Raw genomic sequence first — 16,910 nt, forward strand, 5'->3', positions numbered from 1 at the left:
ATGTTTTTTGCATCATGCCAGTTTGTATACAGAAACAACCACTTATTTGTAGGTGCTGGTCTCCTTGGACAATACGCTCACAGCATCAAAAGCAGAGTTTGTCATTTTGGTGAATCCACAGCGCTTCTATAAAAAAAAAAAAAATCTGACTACAACTTTCCAAAAACGCTGCAATACTCAGCTGAAATATGAATACATCTCATAATAGTTCATGTCTGTCATGATTTCTAATAACTCATCACGTAAACCAGCTTATTCAGATGTGACTTTCAATGCATTTCTATTTTAATTTAAACAGCACAACTGTGAAATTGTGTTTCGAGCACATTTTTAATGGAAACGCAGGAAAGTGACCGACAGGTTTGCTGTATTCCAATCAGACCTTCCTGTTATCTGCAGAGTCTTGCTCTCTCACAGCCTGAATTAACCGAAAACATGGCTCAAAACGTAGAAATTACGGTTTCCTGCTCAACACCTTCTGGCAACACTGCGTTTCCTACCAGCTCATTTTCAAACACGTCACTGAAACCAGGTGAGCCTTCTCTCTCTACACTCACATCATCAGCGAACAGTGACGTCAGCGCCACCTAGAAAACCCTCGTCAGTTGTAAGTCAAAAGAAAAACAACAAACATTGAATTTCCCGTCTGAGTTGATTCCAGTCTTTTCGCTTTCTCTGCACATCTTTGATTTGCATTGCTGATTATTTTTTGTTTTCGTTCATCAGACAAGTACCGTTTTAAAATAATACTGCTGCCAGGAAAGAAGCAAAAGATATAAAATCAGATAAGACAGAAAGCTACCAATCCATACGTAAAGGCTAAGGGTAGAGTTAAGCTGAGACGTTTAAAAAAAACGAGCCCAAATTTGACGTCCTGAAGGTCTTTTTCAATAATCGATCAGGCAATCTTGCCATTGATGATTTTGAGGATCCAACCTGTTCTTCTGCCGCTCATCAATAATCTACGACTCTTTCGGGGATGAAGTCATGCATGACGAGTCGTCACCAAAAATAAAACCCCACCTCCCCCTCTTTGGACTGCTTCGTGTGAAGCAGTGAGTCCAAGTCTGACAAAACCATAACAAGCCTGTTACTTCTGGCTTTCAAAGGCTTCACCGGCGGCAGCTGTGCAGCAAGTTGAGACAATGACAGTGGCACTTCGGCCCACCAGCTGCTTTCTGAGTTTCACTTGACTCATCATACCAGTTCTCACGTAATGCAAACAAATAAAAGACATGACTGGGCCGTTTATTTGTAAATACAACGCTATTGGGAAAAATCCAAGCCTGGAAAATGCTAAAGGGCTATTTACAGCAGCTGAGCCTGGGGCAATATGTAAAATCATGAAATTTTTTTTATTTTACTCGGATATTGTTACTGCTGCAAAAATTTAACTGTGTTGATTATAGTTAAATGATATCTCCTACATTTGTTTTGCTGCAGTTTGATTTTAATGCATAAACTTTTGAAAACATTAAATTTACATTAGTTTTTAAACGTTGTTGATATTCCGCTAATGTAAAAAAAGCAAAACAAGAAAAATAAACTACTTTTTTTGCAACTCCAGTGTTGCAAAAAAAGAAACACAAGTCATATGTGAATAGGCCTGTCAAAATAAGGAATAAATCAATTAATCACGTGATAAATACATTTAAAAAAATTTTATTTGCTTGATTTATCATTTTTCTCTGTTTTTACCAAAAACTGAATGATTAAAGTCTTCAGTCTGGTGCTTTGGTCTTAACTAGCCCTTTTTTTTTTTTTGAAAGATAATTTTGTTTACAAAAACTTCATAGTTCATTTTATTTGTTGTTCTTGATGTTTTCTTTATTTATTTTGGATATTTCAAATGTCTCCCAGTGCCAGTGTTTAAATGTTCATTAGAGTTTCATTGATTTTCCAGAATGCGTTCTTGTATCTTTATGCCATTGTTGCTGTAATATTACTCAAAAATGGTCTCAAAACAGCAATATTATTGTTTATCGCAATAAGTTCTGGGACAATTTATCGGCCAGCAAAATTTTTTATTGTGACAGGCCAACATGTGAATAAGTTTTTTCATGCGATAAATCATTAAAAAAAAACATGCCATGCCGTTTTCCTCCAACTGTGTCCTCTTTTTGTGGTTTGGGCCAGTGGCAACGTTGTCCGGTTGTTGGTCATGTGACTTGTGTGATGCAAAATAATGTTTCCATTGCAGTTCAGTGAAATAGACCAATTTTGATGCGGTCAAAAATAAGCCACGTCATCCTAACCCCAGAGTGTTTTAATCAAAACAAGGTTTTTTCTAAACTGAAATGTTTCCTTTCTCGAAACACTAAGTTGCGCAATTATATGTTCTCTGGAAACGCAGCTGCTTTTTCGCGTCATTTAGCATCTTGCCATGACTTCTGAATTCAAGTCCTGTGATGTTTTTGGGGTATTTGACGTCCCGACCCTCAGCTTGATACACTACAGATCAGTGGGGCGACATTCACAGCGTTCCTCTCCGTTGTCATCGGGTCTGTTAATTTCAGTATCACCCTGTGCGTTTCTTCACGTAAAAAGCGGATCTACTGACCAGTAAGGGATTTGCTGCAAGTTTCACTTTCACTTTGTTCTGCAGCTGCCCCTGGGTAACTCGGCATGTGGTTGTGTAACATAACAAACGTCTGGAGCTCACTGATCAGTTTCCAGCTTCTTTTTTTTTTTTCATAACTTCATGGATGCCACGCGTGTCGTCGTCAGGTTGAATTAGCCGCAAAAACATCTAAGACGAGAGTCAGGGATTTTTTTATTTTTTTTTTTAAGTTGTGGTCAGTGCACTCAGCTCCAATTCATCAGAAACTTAAGTTTTTCATTCATACTTGTAGGATAAAAAATACCTCATTAAATTCTCTATAAGCTGTAAAAGTTTTCACTGAAACATCCTCGTGGGTTGGTTTATTTTGGGAAAATATAAAAACAAGACACAAAATACAGGCCACGCAATCGCCTGGCGTTACGCACAGCCCAGCCGGTAAATTGTGCTGGTAAATATTTATGTCGTTTTTATCTTTTGTTTATGTTCTTCTGCTGCCGGCTTGTGATACGCTCCTTTCCCCATTGTGTACGGTTTGTTGGGAGAGTGTACACCGAACACATGGCTGAGCTCCACCCTGACTCCGCTCGACCAATGGGCTGGTGACGGGACTTTGCTATGCCTCCAGTTATTTTCGTACGCCCGTTTCAGGCCATCTGTAATTAGTTGCCTTGTTGCTGTGTTCACTTGTGACTTTGATGAGGAGACAGATGGTGTCAAATTGTTAGCAAACATGAGGTTTGCACAGTGAAGCTGGGAGACTGAACGGTGAGTCTCCGCTGCATGAGAGAGAGTGAGACGTCCTTCAGACGCCGCTCACTGGGAGACGCAGATTTTATTATGTAATGTTACATTTGGGTCCTCGATGCGGCACTCTAGTCGCTTTGATTCTGTAATTATGTAGTCTGCATCAAACGTGTGAGCCGTGGCGACATTTCAGCCCACATGGACCCGTTTGACCTACTGATTGAACTCTGCATGCGGAGGAAGGAGATGCAGGATTGTTGCTTTTTAATGCCTTCAAACGCCATGGAAGCGAAAAGGTGACAAGCAACAGAGTCACAGGACTACGACACCGGCGGTCCAACCGTCAGGTATCAGTCGGCTAATTAGCTGTAGCAGCTAGCCTGCAGTCGGCGGCTGAATGGATACACCACAGCTCACAGCTTGTCAAATTTTTAAATTTTAAAAAGCCAACAGGTCATCTTTTAGAAACTAAACAAATGACACTCGACATTGTCAATAACAGTGTCCTTAAGCAAGACCTTAATAAGGGGCCAGCATATTTCCAAATTTGTCTTTTTTCTAAGTGAGATGAAACTTTGATATCTGTAACCAGGCTGACCGGCAGTGTGCAGCAACTGGTGGGTGAATGGCAATTAAAATGTCTTCACTTAACAGTTAGCACCAATGTTAATAAAATATAAAATCCAAAGCACAAAAATGAAGTGCGTCTAGTGATACATAAGAATATCTTCTTTTTGTTGTGCAGTACAGACAATTTAAATATTATTAAAAGAATATTTTTTGAGAAACAAGTCACTACGAGTTAATGTTATGTCCCTCCTAACTAATCACTAATAGTATTTAAAAGAAAATAGTTACAGCTCAGTTCTAGTCTAAAGGTTGATGTTCAAATATTTTCAGTGTTTTTGTTGTTTGTCAGAGCACGCATTTCCATTTCGAGCTAAAAGCAGCAAGAGAATTGTAGCGTTATTATTATTATTATCATTATTATTTGAGCCAATTTTATATACCTGCCTCTTTAGGAAAAGTGCAGCAAGCAGAGACCCTACTCTGTCTCATCTTTGAGCAGCAAATCAAGTTTCCCCCCTCCGTCTCTGGTGTTTCTGACGACAGAAACGCCGTCAGAAGCGCTCTCGTTCGGAGCAGAAAACAGAAACCGAGCCTTGTGATGATGGGAAGAAGCCGAGATGAGGCAAGAAAAAGAAAGGGAGAGTAAAAATGGGAACTGATACAGGTCAATCCTGCTGACCAAGGACATTAAAAATCAAAGTAATCGTTTGCCTACGATAAACACTGTGGTTTATAAAAAATAAAAAAAAAAGTGCTTTTGCATTTTGTTTTCCTTGAAAAGAGATGGAAACTTAACGTGATGTAAGCATCATAAAGGAGCAGCAAAGTGTCTATTTAAAGCAGGGGTTGTACATTCTCACTATATGACCTACGCTGAGGAACAAAAAAAGGCAACAAATGAGCCATAAATTGTTTTACAACACAAGCAAAAGACGGTTCCACGAGCATTTAATCTGCGCCATGTACGTTGTTACATATCATAAAACTGTGAAACACACTGCACTGCAAAGATTGGGAAACCCTGAGCAACTTCTTCAAAATCATAGTGGGTAAAAAATGATCTTCATTAGGGAACTTAAACAACCAAAGTCTTTGAATAATCACACAGAAAGTTAACAAAGGAGGAGAGACAACATCAGTTCAGGAAAGCATTGTTGTTGGTTTGAGGTAATGTGGCTAGCCTGATGGCGGTTTTTATCCTACACAGAGATGTGAAATAACCATGGATAACTCTTGCATTTTTAAGAATCATAAGAAGTTACGCGCTTTTGAAAGTTTTAAATTATGTTTTCTTCTTTTTCCCCTTCAGTTCTGGGTTTTTAGTCCAGTTGTCAGTGGAAGTGCTAATGGTGCGTTCAGGTACAGGCCTCGGTACGCAACTGGAAACTAACCAAACCCTACTGCTAGGTATGAAGGAGGTTGCATGATGCTGTGGGCCCCACTCTGTTTCAAAGGTTCTGGAAACCGTCATCGTCGCCTCTTTACAATACCAGGACATCACTAATGATCTGTATACGGATATTGCCAAATAAACGCGGAAATTACTCAACAAACATCCAAAATAAGTAGTTCAAACACACCGATCTTCTCTCCGATGAGACGCTTTTAAGAGGCGAACTGCATGTCACACCACTTTTGCACAAACGCGAGACGAAGACGATCGAAGATACAAGTCGTTTGTGTTTTTGGCTGGGGAAAGACTTTAAAAAGATGCAAATGCTCATGTTTATTACTACGGATGTCAAAAATGCATCAGCCAAATTGAATTTAGAGCTCAGGGATGCTGACTTAATGGTGGCCTCTGGTTTTCTAATTTATCTATATCCACAATAATGTTTAGTTTTTATTCTTTTTCTGTGACAAAACTAATGGAAAAGTTTTTAAAAAATGGTATAGATAGATAGATAGATAGATAGATAGATAGATAGATAGATAGATAGATAGATAGATATCAAAGTTAACTAAATTATGATGTTCATTCATATCCAATGTTGCTCTACTCTAGCCCAACACTACTCAACTCAACTCTATGAGGGAATGTGTGTGAAAAATATGGTTAAGTGGATCTTACACACTGAAGTTTTGTCAGACTGATACCTTTTTTAGAGCTTGCACGAAGAGGCCTCTCCACTTGTGACTGTTCTCTTCACTCGAAAAGTCGTACATCTGCTGGGGCTGCATCGCTGTAGCGGCTCCTGGCGTTGCCGTGATCCGGGCTGAACTGTCAGCATCGGCCCCGAATAGATAGTCCTGATGGGTGGGTCAGTCCGGAGCAGGCACGGGGGTTGGTGGGGAAATGGGAGTAGGGGTGGGGGGGAGAAAAAGTCACCGTTTTGTGTAAAAATATGCAGAATAAAGCTTAACCACCGCACTGCGAGTCCCACGTCGAGTCCGGGTTGACAACGAAAAACTCGCGACCAAAAAAGCACATGTAGCCGTGAAGTTAACTCGCTAGCTCGGTGGCTAATAATAGCTGTAAACACAGAGCTCGGCTAACTGAAGAGCTAACAGCTAATAACAATGTTGCCGAGTGTTGTGCCAATTAGTTTGGTTACAGAAATGTATAGCAGGCACGTTTAACTCAGAGTTACGACAACAAGCAGGCGCCCCGTTTGTTACCTGCTACAAGTTGCGTTCGAATATCTCCTACCTAAACACCTGTAACCTTTGTAAGCTAACCAGCTAGCTGGTGCTACAGGCAGCTGCTGGCCTCGATGCGCTTCCACTCCTATGTTGTGGCACACAACCCCTTCAGCTCCAAACAAGGCACACTTTTTTCTTCGCGGCTCATTTCACAATTAGTCATCTTTTCCGCAACTACCAGATGTTATATCCAGCGTATATTCCTTTAAAGAAACAGTGGGAAGTCCAAGGCATTTTGGTGGGTGAAGAGCTGCTATAAAAAGAAGTCGGAGGGTTTTTTTTTTTTTTTTTTTTTGGTTAGAGAAGTCGGAATCGCTCGCAACTCCGCTACTGCCGCTGCTTGTTTGCTGCTGCAGCTGCGCGACCTATCCGTCCTGCAGACACGCACGCTGCGTAATTTCACATGTAACCGGATGGAAACACTTGGATATGAATCACATATCCACACAAAAACAGATACAAAAAACTACAGCATATAATAAAAACACGTTGTTTTTTTTTTGTTTTTTTTTTTCCTTGTTTTAAGTTGGGCCAAAACATGGCCAAATATATACCCAGTAAACGAGAAACTGAATCTTTTAAAAATAAAATTTATTCGGAAACCATGACGCAAAGTTCCTTAGTAAAAACTGCTTGCACAAAGATTAGATAATTTAAACACATTTTCTGCCAATAGTAAGGTTCACTGACGGAGCTTATCGTCATTGCGCCCTCTTGTGGAGAAACTGTGTTTCTACATCGCTCAAGAAAAGGTGGAATGAATGGACAACTTTTATTAAACTATTTTAAAGCATCGACCCAGACGTTTTCGTAAAATCAAACGGTTACATATAACTCATAATCCATAGAACAATATCCCATTATCATTATTTTGCTTTTTTTTATTGTATAATTATTTATTTAACCATAGTAAAAACTGCCCTTTCAGAAAACAACCACACATCTTCTGGTGACACCACACAAAGTAACCAATCTGTTGGGTTGGTTCATTTGTATATTTTTCCTCTATTAATCAGGTTCATTCTGACATTTCTAAATCAAATTCCACTTTCAAAAGCAATTTCCTTGTGGTATGCATGACTGGAGCAAAACCGTTGTGTGAGAAGACTCTGCATGGACTTCAGGAAAACGTGGCAACAATTAAACAGATGGAAGAGGTTTGTGAATACGACCAGGACAGACTGGAAGAATGGCCAGATTAATTATCAAAAATCTTCAGTGATCGCCGCAATAAAACCCATAAGGTCAGATAGAAGGTTTAAATCGGGGTGGTTTACGAGTTCCCACATCGTTTCCTGCGTCACCTCAGGCTTCCTCTGACATTTAATGACTCCCGAAAAGTTAACTCCACCACACAGGCCTATGGGATGATCACTGTCACCAATTCAGTCAATACCAGAAAAAGAAAGAAAAAAAAAAAAAACACATTGCCTACTAGTCAGAAACAGAGTTGAGCTAAAGTAGTGAGTTCAGACTAAAAATAAAAAGGCAATACAAGCAGAATACTGCGCTTATTTTAAAAATGGGGGCATTTGTACATTAGTAAACCAAACAGAAAGAAAAACAACGTCAAACTAAATCCTCTGCCAAAATGCTAACCATTGCTTACTGATTAGCTAGATTATTTCGTATATTTTCCCCAATGACTATCATTACCACGTCAACGATGCCGCACTTTAAAAAGGTCCAAACATTCATGCACATTCAATCCAAATATATATTTTCTGTAAAAAATACTCATGTATTCAATTGTTAGCATGTAAAAATAAAATAACAGTGAGAGATTTGTGTACATTAGTTACAGCAGTCGGTGAACTCACTGAGGCGCTTTAAAAAAAAAAAAAAAGGTCACAGTTTCAAACGACAGAAAATGAAAGAGACATTTATAGATTTGGTATCACGTAGAATCTAAAACCAGCTTAAAACATTTTTGTGCACTTTTGAGCAGACAAATGTATTTTCCGGAGATGAATGATTTTTCAAACATAACCAATAGCTTAAAAAAAAAAAAAAGAATCTCAGCACCACAATTCAACTAGCAGAAACACTTAATGTATGTCCACATCCTGTCTAATACTTACAAGGTAAGAAGATCCTAAACAAAATCATTTGAAAGTTAGAAAATTATTTCCAATTTCATGTCTCCAGAAGGTTGTGCAGAGGGTAAAGATGAGCTTCTACACGGATGTGAAAGAGTAAACATGTTTGCAGCCCGTTTCAGCACTTCAGTGATAAAAGTCATTAAAAAAAGAGTCAAACTAAAGGCCTGGCATTAACTCAACAGGCTCAGAAAGTTTCAATTTGTGGCTGGATTTCTGCGTTACATTTTTATTCCATCCCAGTTTCATCACGCCGATCGCCGCGAGCGTCTACAGCATGAAGCGACTCTCCACCTCGTCCGCAATCATTTCGGCGATGGCGAGGGAGGAGGTAGCTGCCGGGGAGGGGGCGTTACGCACGTGGAGCACCCGACTGCCCAAATCTCCGACGCCGCCGTCGAAGACGAAGTCATCCACAAGGTTCCCGTCCCGGTCGAGGGCCTGAGCTCGGACTCCCGTTGGACCTCTGGACAGGATCAGTGGGTAAGCACAAAAATAAATTAATTAATTTAAAAAATCGTGGAAATACAAGCATATAATGTAAAAATGTCCACTACCTGATCACGTCGCTTAGAGAGAGTTCGGGGATATACTTCTGCAGAATCTTAATCTGCGCGCCAAGGAAAACTCCTCGGTACATTTCCCCGATCCCATAAGTTACATTCCTCAGCACGAGCTTCTGAAGGCCTCTGTACGCATAAAAACAAGCAGAAAAGAAAAATATCATCAGGAGCTGCTGCACTCCTCCAAGAAAAGCTCAACAGATTACCTGAAGGATAGTGCGTCTGCAAAGTCGCGGGCATTGAAGTCGTACAGGTGGTAGCCCTCCCTTTTAAATGCCAGCACCGCGTTGGGGCCGAGCCAGACGCCGCCGTCCATCCGCGGCGTGAAGTGAACTCCGAGGAACGGGAAACGAGGGTCAGGAACCTGAAAGAGACGCTAGTTAGGTCAACATAAAACTTCTCTGACAGACTGAAAAAGTGAACATTTAAAGTGGAACAGCCTTGTTAACCATTTGATCCGTTATATATATATATATATATATTTTTTTTTTTTTGCATAATCACCCTTATGATGCTTGAATTAAGGTCATATATAGTCATTAAAAGGCTACTGAAGCTCACTTACTGCAATTTCAAAAGTTAAAGATTGCCCCCATAATAACTTTTTTTTTTTTTATCCAAGTGTATTGTAAATAATTTTTTTCAACTTTTAAATAAGCTCCACTTTTAAGCATGGATTATTTCAATATTTTACTGTCATTTATATTTTTACTGCTTTGGATTTTTCTTAAAAAGAGGAATCTAAAGTTTCCCTCAAAGTATCTAAAAACAGGACTCGGATGCTGCAGGTCTCTCATTTATAAACATACTAGTACATCTAAAAAAAAAAAAAAAAGAAAGAAAAAAGAATATTGTGTAAAAGTGGATTAAATAATATTTAACTTTTACACAATAAAAAAAGAGATTCCGAGTTACCCAGAAAGAGAAACTCATTAGAAACATTAGAATTATCTCAGCCTTTGTTTCTTATAATTTTGATAATAATGGCTCGCAGACACTGAAACCCCAAAATTCAGTGTCTCAGAAAATGAGAATACTGTGATAAAGCTCATTGGTGCACAAAGTTTTGTATCCAAGCGCATCAATGAAAAATTGAAAGGAAGTAAAAAGTGTGGCAAAAGAAGGCAGCACCAGGGAGAACTGCAGCCTTGAGAGGAAGAAGTGAAATCCATTCCAGGCACACAGACCGAACAGCAGACAAGACGAATGTTATGTTTGAATGTGACCACTGAAAAACAGGATCAGTGACACGGTTTGGAAAAAAAAAAAAAATATATATATATATATATATATATAAAACAAATGTCAATCTCTCCAGCTGTATTGTTTTATTTTAATAGAAAATATGACTTGTGAGTAGAGTATTAGAAAATGGGAGATAAAAAAAAACAAAAAAAAAACGGTGAGGGTATAGGGTGATGTTTTATTTACCCTAGACCCTGGTTGCTGTAGTAACAACAACCCCGGCCACAGAACAGCTCCCTGGGTTCTGGGAAAGGTTTCCTGTGAAAACACAGCCACTGCGTCCAGACCTTCAGCAGACTCACAGGGTAGATGTTTCCTCTGACCAGGTAGTGCTTCTCTGGTTTCAGCACCAGGTAGTCTCCTCTGAAGGGGACGATCCTCGGTTCCGGGCTGCAACCAGAAATCTGTGACAGCCGGTCCGAGAAGAGGCCGCCGCAGGTCAGGACGTAACGGCACCGCACTTCATCGCCCTGTTCACAAAGGATGCGGTTAAAATAAAATTTAAAAAAACTAAGGAGCAGCAGAACGAAGTTAAAATGTTTGGAAGCTTTTCTGTAACTTGAATAGGACCTGCCTTTTTATCTCTTATTGCAATGGGATGTTTCAGTCCTGAAAATTAAATGGCAAGAGAGAAAAGGATGAAAATGCAAACATTGTGTTGTTTTTTTTTTAAAAGATTTTTTTTGTGTGGTCCTTACCGTCGGTGCTCCTGGCTCGGCCCTCTTTCATCACGGACATGTCAGTGACCTCAAACTCGGTAAGCACGGCGCCGCCTGCCTCCTCAAAGTCTCTGCCGTACCTGAGGGCCACCATCCGCCAGTCAACGATGCCGGTGTAGGGCGAATCCAAGGCCATTATCCCCTGAAGAAGTGGCATTATGAAGTTAGCCTCTTCCTTTATGTATTTTCCTAAATTTAAAGGTGACCTACTTCTTCCTTGAACAAGTTAGGATATGTCTATGGCCTATATGAATCCACTACATCTCAGGGTGGGGGGGGTTTCAGCACAAAATCACTCTTAGATAATCTTAAAGACCTTAGTCTTGTCAGTTCTTTCAGAGTTAGCTTTTTTTAGGGGCTCCTGTCACTTTACATCCAAATAAGCTGCTGCTCAAATTTTACACTCACACGTGAAAATGGCTGCAGACAGATGCGTGATTATACAACCGCACATCTTTGAAAAGCAGAAGTGGAGCCTCCTACACAAGCTACAAGAATGCCGCAAGTGGTTTCTGGATGGTAAGTCAATGATAAGACACTTGTCTATTCCAGCAGCCGTTGTACAGCTGTAAAACCAGCTGGAGCTCAGCATGGGTTGCCCGGTAAGGGGCAGTGTCGGCTGATTTCTGACGATATATTCCAGAGGTTTTTGAAACGGCTCATTTTCCAGACACCAAAAAAAACAACAACAAAGTTATCACTAAAAACTTTTGGGGTGTTTTTTTGTTTTTGTTTAGCACTTGTTCTGTTTTTAGAAGCAGTAGAAAGCCAAATGGAAATACAAAAAGTTTAAAAAAAAGTTGTTTGGCAAAAAACTCAAACATTTTTTTTTACCCGGCAGTACGGTTCTCGCTCTCGGATTCCCTTGGCGTCGACAATGCTGAGGTCGCGCACTTCGTTCTTCAAGCCGCGTTCATACAGAGCTTTCAGTCTGGGAATTTCTTCTTGTTCTACAGCCACAATTAGCTGTCGGTGGAAACGTTCTGTTAGTTAAACACTTAACAATTGAGCATCTTAGAGATCTACAGAAGGTTACATCTACTAATCAGCAGCATATGTAAAATTAGTTTTGGATTCTTGATGCCAATGAAAGGTGTTTTTTATTGAGCGGGCTACCAAAAAGTAAAGAGTTCAGTGGTTTTTGAGAACAAGAGTTGGGTGAACAAGTTTAGTGCACATCATCACAGGGTCAAAATTGCACATAAAGATTCAAATACATACATGTACTTCAGCCTGTGTGTGTCATTGTGACCATGTGGAGACTGGGGGTAAAACTCACAATAAATGGAATTAAAATTTGAACATGCAAATCTTTTGTTTATTTTCCTTAAAATCCTAAAGTTGGATGATCGTAGCATCTACAAAAAAAAAAGACCCCATATGGTTAAAGATTCATCTAAAAAGACGTGCAGTCATGTCTCTGTTGTACATGTTTAGCTTCGGACATCAACTAAAACAAGCAAAATATGACCCACCTTTCCACATCGTTTATAAGGAATTCCTTTCGTCTCGCAGTACTGGTACGCCAACGCCGCTCCTCGTACACACAGCCGAGCCTTGAGCGAGCCCGGCGTGTAGTAGATCCCACTGTGGATCACGCCGCTGTTGTGCCCACTCTGGTGCGAAGCTGGCAGGACGAGGAAATTGACAGATATTATTCACAGTGGCACAAATATTGATCGGTTTTATACATCTCCTGCGTTTCTTTGCCTCTGCCTTGCAGAATATATCGTGGCTTTGAAGAATAACCGAAGTGGTGAAACTGAAGTCATTGCATATTTTCAGTTTTTTTATAATAATAATAATAATTAAAAACATAAAAACCCCAGCCTACCAAGTTCTTTCTCTTTCTCCAGCAGGACGAAGGTGAGCGTCGGATGTCTTTGAATTAGCTCTCTGGCTGAGGCCAGGCCCACGATGCCGGCACCGACAATGGCCACGTCGTATGTGCTGAAAAACAGGCAGCTGTTCAAACTCCAACTGGACCTTAACTGGGTCACAGGAAGGGAAAAAAAAACGTGGAGCCTAATATTTGACTCAGTGTTTCAATGTCTAACTTAGCTTGACTTTATGACCAAGAGACCTTTGAAGGGTCGAGGAAGGTCCAATAAGACGGAAGAGATTCGAGAAGAAAACTTACTCCTGGCTGCCAAAAATCTGGCTCACCGTACGGCAGCAAAGCCTCCCTGAACATCTAGCCAGAGCCAATATGGTTAATATGTTAGAATGGCCCAGTCAAAGCTCAGACCCAAATCAAATTGAGAATCATGGGAAGGATGCCAATGATTCCCACCATTCAATCGGAGAGCTTTGGCGATTTTGGAAGAGCATGTGAAAGAGTTTTCACTATGGCGGACAATTTTCACAACAGTGAACTACTTTGTGTTTGTCTACATAAAATCCCATTAAAATACGTCAAAGGTTGTAGCTTAAACATGGAAGAAGTTCAACATTTTTTTTGCAGGACTCATTAAAAAGCGGCATAGCTTAAAAAAAACCCAGCATGATCATTCATTAACTCTTTAAAACAGCAAGCTAAACAGTGAGAATATTTCAAGTAAATTTTGCAAGATTTTTGTGTCCGAGACCCTTTAAAAGAAACTACAGAAACAGTCTGAGCTCTTCGAAGGTTGTAAGTACTGAACCCGAATGTTATCTGTGATGTAATCTGACATCTAGGTGGCATCCCTTAAGGAAGTTGATTTATGATTTGCTATTAGATATAATGTTTACATAAACGTCAAAATAGTTAATAAAAGTTTCATTACAGCAGCTGAGGAATATCTAGCCTTTTTGTTGGAAGGAGCAATATAGTTTGTACATAGCTTTATATGCGTATAAATAAAAGTTAAAAGAGAGACTATAATAGACAGATCAAACATGCTCACAGGTTTTTAGTTTAAACAAGTGTGCACAAAACTTTACACAGAAATCAGAAACCTAAAAGTCTCAGAAATCTTTAAGTACTATCAATGAAATGCTACATCCTTATTTACTCTTTCTTTTAACATTGTCATGAAAAACAAGCCTTCTCTTCTGAACACCACTCCTCTCTGTCAGTCTTACCTGTGGCGCTGTCTACTTGCAATGCCCTTTAGCAGCTTCGGCTGCGCTGCACAAACTGCATTTAAAAACGCGCCGCTCCGTGTTCTCATCATTGTTGGTACTTTGAAAGGAAGCTCACAGTTTGTCCTTCATGGTGCGGCGACCAGACAGACTTTCTGAAATCTGTGTCTCTGTGTTCTTTTGTTTTCGCAGCTAGCCATTTATGTCGCTGCTGTGTGTCCCGTGAGGCAACCCCAAGACGTAGCCACGCCTCCAGCGGGGTTCGTCCGCAGACAACTGACGTAGATACGTTTAGCCAATAGCAGGGCACGTTTTTTGTTACAGCTTGAGGTCAAGGGTAACAGAAATGGAGGCGTTCGAAACGTAAACAGTAGTTTGCGCTTTTGGAGGACAGGTGAGAGACAATTGAAACGGAGTTCCTCCTCCTTGTACCGCTGTTATTTTAACCCAACCGGAGAGCTAGTAATTGTTTAACCTTGTGTTTAATTTGCAGCTCACAGTTATGGGGCTGTTGTCGAGGACAGTGGAGTCTGTGCTAAAGCAGAGGGAGGGGAGCCGCAGACACTTCTGGGGTTGGCTCAATGCTGTTTTTAACAGGTGACAGAGTTATAATACAAAGAAATATAGTAGGCAAATATGCTGTTATCACAATGCAATTTAAAAACATTCAAAGGTTATTTTTACCTAAAATATTCGCACGTGCCACTCTTTTTAACGGTGGACTTTTTTGCTTTTTATTATTATTATTACTATTATTTTTATTATTTGACCTCCATTACTGTTTGTGTGATGGCAAGATGAGACAAACTGGATCTGTGTCACATTGTATTTAAACCTTGGAGAAACAATAATTACTGATTAAATACAGGAACTCGGGTTAAATTAGAAAAAATATATGGCTAGCCTTAGAATAATAGTGCCAAAAGTTATTTTTTGCTAATAAATAAATACTATATTTTTAAAAATATATTCTTAAAATTATTCTCATTAAAATTTGGATTTTCAAAAACTTTAATGGTGAGATAATAGCACAGCGATGACAAAAATAATTTTAAGGATTTTTAAACATCTTAACCATGGTTGCAAATTAATTTGTAGACCTCCGAAAGTTTTCAGCCTTTTTGTACGGAATGTACTAATACAACAATGAAGCTACAATTATCACAATATTACAACTGATATGCATACTGATAATATGGTGAATAAGTCTAGAACTGATTTTTATTTTATGTATTTATTGCTACCATCTAAAGTGGTTTGGTGTTCTTTAGTGTTCCTGATGTCATTTTTGTCTTGGACACTGGCTTCATTTTTGATTTAATCTTGAATCCAAAATAATTTTATAAATCAAATTAGCTCTCTTTTCTTTTTAAAGGACCTATTCTTGTCACCTTCCCAAAACATGTCTGATTTCATGCAAAGGTGAATGCGTCACCTTTATTTATTCCTGTTCAGGGTGGACCATGAGCGGATCAAAACGATCGGTCCGGACCGAGCTGCAGCCGAGTGGCTGCTGAGGTGCGGTGCCAAAGTGCGGTTCGACGGTTTCGAGCGCTGGCATCACGACTACAACGGACTCCCAACGGGGCCCCTCGGCAGATACAAGATCCAGGCGATCGACGCTACAGAATCCTGCATCATGTACAAAGGGTTCGACTACCTGGGTCGGTCTGGAGAGCGCTCCACTCCGTCTCCTTTCAACTCATCCGTTACTCAGTTTCCTTCAGAAGCTTTTTTTGCTCTGCATATACTTTGTACAACAGAAAGGCAACACTGTCTTTTCTTTTCACTCAGATGGCTTGGAATATGTGGAGGAAATTAAATTCAACAAGTGTATCTACATCGAGGACGTCTGCCTGGAACGGCTGAGTTCGATCGAGAACCTGCAGGCCAGCCTCTACATGATGGAGGTGGTGTCATGTGGAAACGTGACCGACAAGGGCCTTGTCGCTCTGCACCGACTCAAGTCAGTAGTGGCTTATGAGGCAATTTTTAAAACCACTTGCAAATATCTTTTTTTATTATTATTATTTATTAAAGTGCTAAATAAAAGCAGTAACACAGAGAAGTGATTAACAACCTCTTGCTTCCCTTCAGGAACTTGGAGTATCTGTTTCTGAGTGATCTTCCAGGAATGAAAGACAGGCACACCACAGTCGAGAGGCTCCAGAAGGCGCTTCCACGTCTGGACGTGGCGCTGGACCTGGACTGAGACCAGAGCAGCTCAGGCACTCCTCAACCATTATTTAAAAGTTTATTTAATCAGTTAATCAGTTTGTGCTTGTGAAAACGTTTAGGACTTTTGTCATTTGTAATATCTTATTTAGAATACTTTGGCATTTTGTTGATACAGACGATGAGAATGAGAGCTAATGAATGCTTGTAACAGGAACGGTTGCAGCTGTGTGTCAAATATCGTTTGTAGAACTGATTAAAGTTTATTTTTTTCCTCTTCATCATAACTTACTAAAAAAAATGTATCTTGCTACCAAAAACTCACTTTAAGACGATCCATTATAAAAAAAAAAAAAACATTTTGGCAAACTGGGCAAGGCAGTAGAGTGGAGATTAACCCTCAGTCAGCTAACAACAAGCAGAGCAGCGCGGCACTCCTCTTTGTCTAAAAAATATCAGCTTAAGAGTCTGGCAAAGCGTACTTGAGCCAACACATCCGACTGAACGCGCTGGGTGTAGTGCA

At 39.9% G+C, this 16,910-nt stretch overlaps 3 protein-coding genes across 4 annotated transcripts in view; 1 reads left to right on the top strand and 2 right to left on the bottom strand.

Moving 5' to 3' along the window:
• sos2 (son of sevenless homolog 2 (Drosophila)) overlaps positions 1-6,946 on the bottom strand; it is a 44,445-nt gene extending 37,499 nt beyond the window's left edge. The window contains exons 1-2 of one of the 2 annotated variants that reach the window (XM_081603618.1): positions 6,528-6,946; positions 5,975-6,127 (exon numbers count right to left, since the gene is read on the bottom strand). In XM_081603618.1, the coding sequence (XP_081459744.1) occupies positions 5,975-6,058 (84 nt within the window). In that variant the 5' untranslated portion in view covers positions 6,059-6,127; positions 6,528-6,946. Of the gene's footprint in view, positions 1-5,974 lie in introns of both variants that reach the window. The other variant, XM_081603619.1, reaches the window with a different exon arrangement.
• A 148-nt stretch (positions 6,947-7,094) lies between these two features.
• On the bottom strand, positions 7,095-14,455 carry l2hgdh (L-2-hydroxyglutarate dehydrogenase). The gene is made up of 10 exons (XM_008398986.3): positions 14,213-14,455; positions 12,981-13,096; positions 12,622-12,773; positions 11,981-12,112; positions 11,126-11,288; positions 11,002-11,036; positions 10,730-10,897; positions 9,389-9,546; positions 9,177-9,308; positions 7,095-9,085 (listed from the first exon to the last, which is right to left on the bottom strand). The coding sequence occupies exons 1-10, from the start codon at positions 14,302-14,304 to the stop codon at positions 8,890-8,892; spliced, it is 1,344 nt and encodes a 447-aa protein (XP_008397208.1). The 5' UTR covers positions 14,305-14,455; the 3' UTR covers positions 7,095-8,889.
• An 11-nt stretch (positions 14,456-14,466) lies between these two features.
• dmac2l (distal membrane arm assembly component 2 like) lies at positions 14,467-16,668 on the top strand. Its single transcript, XM_008398988.3, has 5 exons — positions 14,467-14,606; positions 14,706-14,809; positions 15,668-15,876; positions 16,007-16,178; positions 16,310-16,668. The coding sequence occupies exons 2-5, from the start codon at positions 14,715-14,717 to the stop codon at positions 16,422-16,424; spliced, it is 591 nt and encodes a 196-aa protein (XP_008397210.1). The 5' UTR covers positions 14,467-14,606; positions 14,706-14,714; the 3' UTR covers positions 16,425-16,668.
• Positions 16,669-16,910: the final 242 nt, after the last annotated feature.

The sequence above is a fragment of the Poecilia reticulata genome, chromosome 22 (assembly GCF_904066995.2).
Source record: "Poecilia reticulata chromosome 22, P_reticulata-male-v2, whole genome shotgun sequence".
NCBI classification, from domain to species: domain Eukaryota; kingdom Metazoa; phylum Chordata; class Actinopteri; order Cyprinodontiformes; family Poeciliidae; genus Poecilia; species Poecilia reticulata.

Excerpts from the sequence above, each read along its gene's own strand:
- l2hgdh (XM_008398986.3), bottom strand. The coding sequence starts at position 14,304 with ATGATGAGAACACGGAGCGGCGCGTTTTTAAATGCAGTTTGTGCAGCG. Across the intron at positions 11,289-11,980 it reads AGCGAGAACCGTACTGCCGG|GGGATAATGGCCTTGGATTC; the intron begins GTAAAAAAAAAT and ends CCACTTCTTCAG. Across the intron at positions 10,898-11,001 it reads TTGCAATAAGAGATAAAAAG|GGCGATGAAGTGCGGTGCCG; the intron begins GCAGGTCCTATT and ends CTTTGTGAACAG.
- dmac2l (XM_008398988.3), top strand. The coding sequence starts at position 14,715 with ATGGGGCTGTTGTCGAGGACAGTGGAGTCTGTGCTAAAGCAGAGGGAG. Across the intron at positions 15,877-16,006 it reads CAAAGGGTTCGACTACCTGG|ATGGCTTGGAATATGTGGAG; the intron begins GTCGGTCTGGAG and ends CTTTTCACTCAG. Across the intron at positions 16,179-16,309 it reads GTCGCTCTGCACCGACTCAA|GAACTTGGAGTATCTGTTTC; the intron begins GTCAGTAGTGGC and ends GCTTCCCTTCAG.